This window comes from Bicyclus anynana, chromosome 26, assembly GCF_947172395.1.
Source record: "Bicyclus anynana chromosome 26, ilBicAnyn1.1, whole genome shotgun sequence".
NCBI classification, from domain to species: Eukaryota; Metazoa; Arthropoda; class Insecta; order Lepidoptera; family Nymphalidae; genus Bicyclus; species Bicyclus anynana.
Window position 1 is genome coordinate 4,815,085 of NC_069108.1, and position 9,306 is coordinate 4,824,390.

The following is a 9,306-nucleotide window of genomic DNA, read 5'->3' on the forward strand; positions in this document are numbered from 1 at the left end:
GATAAAACTAAAATTCAGTGGTCAGAAGACGCGAGTAAAGCATTTGAACAATGTAAGTTAAGTCTTAAACAGGCTACTACATTGGCACACCCACGGACTGATACGACGCTCGCTTTGATGACCGACAGTTCTGATTTTTGTGTAGGTTCTGTTTTACAACAGCAAGTGCATGGTGTGTGGGAACCTTTAGGATTCTTTTCAAAAAAGTTAACCACAGCTCAACAGAAATATTCAGCTTACGATCGTGAATTGTTAGCTATTTACATGTCAATAAAATATTTTCGAAAACTATTCGAAGGTCGTCAAATTTCAGTGTATACCGACCATAAACCGCTAACATACGCTTTTTCGAAGTTAGGTAAAGAATCAAACGAAACACCACGTAGAGTCAGACAATTATTATATGTCAGCGAATTCACGACAGACATACGTCATATAAGCGGACATAGCAACACGGTTGCCGACACATTATCACGTGTAGAAACAATCCATTGTCCTACAATTCTTGATTTCGATAAAATTGCAGAGTTGCAAGAAAACGATGCCTACGTGACTAACGCGAATAACTCCAATGCAATTTTAAAGAAATTCTCTTTACCGACTTGTAATAAAGCGGTATATTGTGATGTATCTTCTAAAACGGCTAGACCTTATATACCACAAGAGTTTAGGCGTGCAGCTTTCGAAAGCATACACAATCTTAGCCATCCCGGCATACGCGCTACTCGGAAACTAGTTACACAAAAATATTTTTGGCCAAGCATGAATATGGATATCAATGAATGGTCTAAGACATGCATTAGTTGTCAACGAGCTAAAATTGATCGTCATACAATTTCCAATTTAGAGCGTATTCCTAAGGTCGATCGCTTTGCTCATATTCATATAGATCTAATTACTTTACCAACATCTCGAGATGGATATAGATATTGCTTAACGGTAATAGATCGTTGCACACGCTGGCCAGAAGCTTTTCCTATTCGTGATATTAGCGCAGATACAGTAGCGAAAGTTTTGTACGAGAATTGGATATGTCGATACGGAAATCCAGTACAGATTACTACAGATCGTGGATCTCAGTTTGAAAGTTCTCTTTTTCAAAATCTTATGAAGTTACTAGGTATAAATAGGATACGAACGACAGCATATCATCCACAAGCTAACGGAGCTGTTGAACGCTGGCACAGGACTCTAAAAGCTGCTCTGATGGCACGCTTAAGTGATAAGTCCTGGGTTGAGGAGTTACCCACAGTTTTGCTAGGGTTACGCGCAGCATGTAGAAGCGACAGTGGCATATCAGCTGCTGAGTTAGCATTCGGACGAACATTGCGTTTGCCTGGAGATTTCTACGATACTACTCAAGTAGGATTTTCAGATCCTCATAGTTTAGTAGAAAACATTCGAGAACACATACAGTCCCTCCAGCCAATACCGGAAGGACACAGCAACTCCCGCTCGTATTTCGTTCACCCAAACCTAGATAAGACTAACTACGTTTTCGTCAGGGATGACACAGTACGAAAACCTTTAAAACCTCCTTACGATGGTCCATACCGCGTTCTACACAGAAGGTCCAAGGTTTACGTCATACAGATGCCAGGGAAACAGGTCAGCATTTCGATTGATCGCCTAAAACCCGCGTACATCTTGCAAGATCCCGATGAAACAAGCATTTGTTCTGAAAATAAGTCACACAGTCCTACAAAGGTCGAACCAACAGTTAGTCCCAACACAGGAGTCAAACCCGCGACCGTACACCGAACATCACGGTCAGGCCGATTAATAAGAACACCAGTAAGATTTGCTGAATAGGACTCGCGTACATTATAAGCGTTAATATAGCTAAGCGATACAACAATTATATTCTTTATTATGTTTCTCTTATATAGATATACGAATAGTTAGTAGTAATCGCATCGCGCAGTTATGGAATGTAAACCTTTAGTATTAAGATAAGTAGGTTACAACTAAGCGTTTTTCTCGAATAAAAACCGACTTGAATGTTTAAATTTTATTGTCATACTCTTACTTTAGTAACGTATACATACTTGTCATTCAGACAAAATGGGTAAAACGTATAGCAAGCAAGAAGGAAACAAAGAAATTGTGATTGCCCAAAACGGCGCTAATGACGCACATTATAGCGCAGTGGAATATAAAATAGAAACTTATGGACTGATTATCGTAATTACTTTAATATTTTTGCTTCTAATATGTGGTTGCATCATGTACAAGAAATGCAACACTGCCATTAAACATTGGACTAGAAAAACCATGATGTCAGCGATGTCCACAAATCAGGTTGAAAAACAAAGTCAACCAGCAACAGCAGTCCAATACGCTTAATAATTAAAAGTAAGTCAGATCATGTTTGCATAATTTTAAGTAAAGATAACATTATTGTACCCAGTTCACTTGAATGTAATATTAGATTCTTTGTACCTGAATGTAATAATTGTAATTCTGCAAAAAGTTTGTGAACACTATAGGTGGGCTACTTTCCAAGATAATGTAACTTGACGCCTCATTGTTCAATATTGTATTGTGTAATTGTTTGCGTACTTGATAATTTTATCTATTCTATGTTTTCTGTACAATGTAATAATTCCGTATGAAAATTTTTGTTTGTTTGTTTGTATATTTACTTAATAAAAAATTTTTTCCGCATAGGGGGGGAATACTGTAGGGGTTCGTTTACGCTGACGATGAATTTTGTAACTATAGTGTAGAGGAAAGCGTGCATACGATACGATAGTCACTTTCCGCAGCTCGCGCATTCCGGTCGTTTGTAACTAAACAATAAAGATATTTCCATACAAAAGTGTATCATTAATAGCAACCCCAGCAGAAGTACCATAGTTGCTAAATCGAGTATATTCAGCCTTCTGCATTGAATGTAGCCAATATCTCGGTAGAAAGTGAGAACGTTGTACAAGAGCTACGAAATATTGACATCAAAGCTTTCCCTAGGAATACTCAAGACCCAATTTCGGATATAGTAATTAACACAGATACAGATAAAACAACCCAAAACAAAAAGTGGTCATATTCAGTGATGTTCCTTATCACGGTGATCTGTTAAGTCATAAAAAACTACAGAACAAGGCGTCAAAAGATCCAAATGAATATAAACGCAATATAAATAAAGAATTACGGATGAAAGGTGAAAATTATTTAGGATACAGAAGAGACAGAAAAGCAAAGATTAATGAAACATTTAAAGTGAAACAAGACGTATTTAAGCCTGCAAGATGCATAAAACCACCGTGCACTTCTGCGTTTTATAAACGAGCAACAGCGAGAACATTTGTTTGAAAATTTCTGGAAAAACATGAACTGGGAGCAGCGAAGATCATTTATAACTTCTCACGTTAACAAAGTACTAAAGAAAGTTACAAAAAATCCAGAATCCAATCCAAAAGAACTGATAGTCGAACTTACGTTTTGACGATTGATAATGTACGTCACCAAGTCCGTAAAAAAATGTTCTTGGCCACTCTTGGAATTAAAGATTGGTTTATAAGATATTGGTCGACAAAAACCGATTGTGCTATGCCTCTCCCGGTGTGTCTACTTCAACCAGTAATCGCAGAAATCCAGGAAAAATTTAAGACCATGTCATCAAACATGTTGAAAAGTTTTTAGCAGATCTTCCAAAGATGCCGTCGCATTACTGACATTATTTTTGAAACTCAATCTGAGCCTATTCCACCCAAAGAAAGATCAATGCGACGTTTGTTGCAGTCATAAAGCTGAAAGTAACCTTAAGCAATTGATCTCAACAATGTGATTCTTAAGATTTAAGTTAAGATGCCTTTGTTATAAAGAATGTTAATTTTCTTGAAATATTTCTTAATAAAAGCTTTTATTTGCAAATCATCTTTTAATACCTTAATCCATAACATTTTCACAAACAACACCGCCTAAATCTAATAAAATATCAGTCAACACCGCTCAAGTCATAAAATAAAAGTTAAAATAAAGTAAATCGTTAAAATAAGTATAAATAATTATTTCTTAACCGGTAACTAAAGAATGTATTAAGTAGCACTAGAAAAAAACAGAGATTTTTTAAAATATACAGTTTTTTACGTCTCCTGTAAAGTTTGTAAAAATGACTTGAGCGGTGTTGTAAGCTAAGGGACGATATGGAATTGAATTTTTAAAGCGTACATTTTTTCCAGTTAGGATTGGATACTACAGCAACTGTCAAGTCAAACTTCATGGGTTTTCAGATGCATCACTAGCTGGATATGCCGCAGTCGTGTACATGAGTCAGAGTGACAGAGTAGGTGCACCCATGCTTGCCTTTTGACTGGAAATCCTAGTTGTTGGAGTCCTTTGATGACGTCATCGTTAGAGGTCTCGTAAGGCAGGCCTCTTACGGCCACCTTCATCGGTCTTTCGGCTTCTGGAGTATAACAGAACCAGGATATTGCCTGGTCCTGCGCGGAGACCTGCCTGGTACCACTACCACACAAATAATGACAATACATGTCACCTACTATAAGTAGCTTCCCATATGTTTCTTCGTCGTCGTTGTCACTGTTGAATAATGTACATTCAAGTCAACGTTTCCGATGTCTCTGATGACATTCAAGAAGAAGTGATTGAAATGCAACACGACACGGACTTAAAAGATACATTTAAATCAGGTATGAATCTTGTAGATTATTGGTGCCAAAAAGCAATTTCTTTTTTAAAGCTTCGAAAAAATGCTATACGTTACGTAACTTTATTTTCATCGACGTATCTATGCGAGCAGGGGTTTTCGACGCCTCTGATTATTAAAAACTAGCAACGAAATGGGTTGGATACCACTGCCGACATGCGTTTAGCTTTAAGTAGCACTGAACCAAGAATGCAGCAGGGGCGTTTTGTACTAACAACTCGATTCCCACCGAGTTACCTTTTAAAAATCCATATATACACCTACATATTCATTATTTTAATTTATTTTATACGCTTTAAATACCATATTACCACAGAATTTCTATAATATACCTAGACTATAGTTTGTAGAAATACTGTGATCTTATGATATACCTACGGCCACCACGCAATTATAAAGCAAAACTTAACCTTGTTAAGCGTGCATTACGGCGAAAAGCCTATATATTTTACTAAGGTATCATATAAAAACAGCAATGGACCGCAATCGGATTTTATAAGCCGTCAATATTCGAGTTATATTTTTCGTCTCTTTCTTACCTCGACTGGGCGCAAGAGAGAGAAATTTAATATCCCTGTAGTTAAAGATCAGATCTTATTATTGAAAAAATAAGGTCGATAGTTCGTTTATTATGAATTGCATATGCGTGAATTTCAATTTTCTGAGAAATTATTTAATTCAAATTAGTAGCGTTTCGCTATTGTAACGTCTGTGTGCTTGTTTTATAAAATTCAGTGTTTATTATTTTACAATAATTATTTTTAATACTGTGTATTTCGAGTGTCACTATGGCTTTAATTCACGTTAAATGCTGTTTAACAGATTTATTGCTTTGTGAAGAAACTTCATTTTCAAGTCTTTCTTTCGAAAAAAGAAACATGTCATCCAGTTAGGCCGCGCTCTTCCAGTCATAACTATAAATTACATTACAATACAATTAATAGGTATATTGTTTTTCCGTATGGTGAAAGTGGGGCCTTATCATCACCTACTATAAGTAGCTTTCCACATGTTTCTTCGTCGTCGTTGTTACTGTTGAATAATGTACATTCAAGTCAACGTTTCCGATGTCTCTGATGACATTCAAGAAGAAGTGATTGAAATGCAACACGACACGGACTTAAAAGATACATTTGAATCAGGTATAAATCTTGTAGATTATTGGAGCCAAAAAGCAATTTATTTTTCAAAGCTTCGAAACATTGCTATGCGTTACCTAATTTTATTTTCATCGACGTATCTATGCGAGCAGGGGTTTTCGACGCCTCTGATTATTAAAAACTAGCGACGAAATGGGTTGGATACCACTGCCGACATGCGTTTAGCTTTAAGTAGCACTGAACCAAGAATTCAGAAGTTAGTAAAGAGTATGCAGTAGGGGCGTTTTGTACTAACAACTCGATTCCCACCGAGTTACCTTTTAAAAATCCATATATACACCTACATATTCATTATTGTATTTATTTTATACGCTTTAAATACCATATTACCACAGTATTTCTATAATATATCTAGACTATAGTTTGTAGAAATATTGTGATCTTATGATATACCTACGGCCACCACGCAATTATAAAGCAAAACGTTTTACGAATTAAAATAATATGTACTGGAAACTCGTAAAAAACTAGCTTACCTTGTTAAGCGTGCATTACGGCGAAAGGCCTGTATATTTTACTAAGGTATCATATAAAAACAGCAATGGACCGCAATCGGATTTTATAAGCCGTCAATATTCGAGTTATATTTTTCGTCTCTTTCTAACCTCGACTGGGCGCATGAGAGAGAAATTTAATATCCCTGTATTTAAAAATCAGATCTTATTATTGAAAAAATAAGGTCGATAGTTCGTTTATTATGAATTGCATAATATGCGTGAATTTCAATTTTCTGAGAAATTATTTAATTTAAATTAGTAGCGTTTCGCCATTGTAATGTCTGTGTGCTTGTTTTATAAAATTCAGTGTTTATTATTTTACATGGTGATTATATGTGGTTGTTCGGATTTATAAGGTAATGTTACTCGCAAAAGTTTAATACTGTGTATTTCGAATGTCACTATGGCTTTAATTCACGTTAAATGCTGTTTAACAGATTTATTGCTTTGTGAAGAAACTTCATTTTCAAGTCTTTCTTTCGAAAAAAGAAACATGTCATCCAGTTAGGCCGCGCTCTTCCAATCATTACTATAAATTACATTACAATACAATTAATAGGTATATTGTTTTTCCGTATGGTGAAAGTGGGGCCTTATCATCACCTACTATAAGTAGCTTCCCATATATTTCTTCGTCGTCGTTGTTACTGTTGAATAATGTAAATTCAAGTCAACGTTTCCGATGTCTCTGATGACATTCAAGAAGAAGTGATTGAAATGCAACACGACACGGACTTAAAAGATACATTTGAATCAGGTATTAATCTTGTAGATTATAGTAGAATATTGCTATACGTTACCTAACTTTATTTTCATCGACGTATCTATGCGAGCAGGGGTTTTCGACGCCTCTGATTATTAAAAACTAGCGACGAAATGGGTTGGATACCACTGCCGACATGCGTTTAGCTTTAATTAGCACTGAACCAAGAATACAGAAGACAGTAAAGAGTATGCAGTCACAAAAACCTTTAAATCAAAATCTGTAACTTTTTGATTTTTACCAAATAATAAATAAATGAGTGCTAATAATAAAATTGTGCTTGTTTTCTTTATCAAACGATCCTTAATTTAGGTTAACCAACTGGGTGGTCCCCGGCAAGACAAACATTTGGTAAAATGGTCCCTAATGAGTAAAAGGTTTAGAACCACTGACGGGACCAAATGGTCAAGCGCATTCCGAGAGGGGTTAGTGTCAATGTGGCACGCAGGGAGTGTGTTGCTAGGGCCACATCTGAAAATATTTAACAAGCATGGGAGCATTTATTAACATTTCCTTATGGAATTTTAAATATTGAATGTCCTGACCACAAATTCTCTCTCACACAAAAAATCAAGCAAAATATAAATAACAATAATATCTCATTAATTAATCATTAATAACAAAATAATTTATCTAAAACAAAACACACCAAAATTTTATTAAATTGATAGAACAAATTGAGCGACAGGAAGATTCAACTGAACTACAAATGAAGTGCACCCTACGCATCTAGACTTCGCGGGCTTGGCCGCTGAACATTATAATGCCTTAACCATTTGACTCCTAAATGGACGACCGGTCGCCCATCGTATTCGTTACATGACATGTAAAAAAATATAAAGTAAACTAAGGGCAATAGGCGAGCACAGTATCATGCTCCGCGCGATAGAGGAATATAAAGATTTTTTAAATGGCTCACAACGGTAGATTAAAACCGCATTCCTTGACTGTCGGCTTCTTCAACGCAGACGAGCTTTTCGATAAAATACTCGCGGGCAGCGAATGGTTAACGGCTAGATCGCACATTTATGCGAAAAATGCTTTCCTAGCGGTGCACGCCTATTACATGGGCATCCACTTGCGTACTGGAACACGTGAAAATATAAATGGAGAACGACAACAGTGACACGGATGCCACCGTTAAGTCGGAAGACCGAATTACCACGCGTCGATGCAAGAGGCGTACAAAACCGGTACATACAGCGGAACAAACGTTGAACCATAATATAAAAATAAAGGTTCCACCATTTTGGCCGGACGACCCAGAGTTGTGGTTCGCATAGATTGAAAGCCAGTTTGAAATCGCCGGGGTAACGTCAGAGGATACAAAATTTTTTTATATCGTGAGTAACCTCGACAATGTACATTCAAAAGAGGTAAAAGATCTGATTACCTCCCCCCCGGCGACCAACAAGTACAAAAAATTAAAGGAGGAGCTTATCAAACGGCTTTCGGCCTCCCGCGACAGGAAGATACAACAACTGCTAAAATATGAGGAGTTGGGAAGCCGAAAGCCATCACAATTTTTACGTCACCTCCAGAGCTTGGCTGGCCCCTCTATCCCAGAGGAATTTATTAAAAGCATGTGGTGCAGCAGACTGCCACCAAATATTCAGGCGTTGATCGCTTCACAACCCTCTGGAGCATTAGATAATTTAGCAGACCTAGCCGACAGGGTCTGTGACATCGTCTCGCCGCTTCCCCACGTCAACGCCTGTTCAACTTCTGCAGCCCAAGCCGCCCCAGGTTCCAGTATGGAAGTAATGTCAAGGGAGATAGCGGAGCTGAAGCAAGCTGTGAAAAATCTGACGATGCAACTAAACAGGCAGGGCAGAAACCCCGAGCGCTACAACAATCGCAGACGTTCCAGGTCCAGGTCTACGAGTAACTATGAAAAATTCCCAACCTGCTGGTACCATTCCAAGTTTGGCGCTAAGGCCACGAAGTGTACCAAACCATGCGACTACGGCAGGTTGGGAAACTCGCAGGGCAGTCGATAATGGCGACAGACGACTGCTCAAAGTCACCGGGTCGCCTATTTGTCACCGACCGCGTCACCAAGAGGAACTTTTTAATAGACACCGGGAGTGATGTTTGTGTTTACCCGAGTAGTGCACTACGCGAATGTCGGAAAACTTCTTTTACATTGTGTGCGGCAAACGGTACGGCTATCGATACTTACGGGTACATTCAATTAACAATAAATATAGGTTT

The 9,306-nt window shown here is 37.5% G+C and overlaps 1 protein-coding gene across 1 annotated transcript; it reads left to right on the forward strand.

Moving 5' to 3' along the window:
• The first annotated feature begins 8,675 nt into the window (after positions 1 to 8,675).
• Positions 8,676 to 9,092, forward strand: LOC128199630 (uncharacterized). Its single transcript, XM_052889868.1, has one exon. The coding sequence runs from the start codon at positions 8,676 to 8,678 to the stop codon at positions 9,090 to 9,092; it is 417 nt and encodes a 138-aa protein (XP_052745828.1).
• The last annotated feature ends 214 nt before the right edge of the window (positions 9,093 to 9,306 follow it).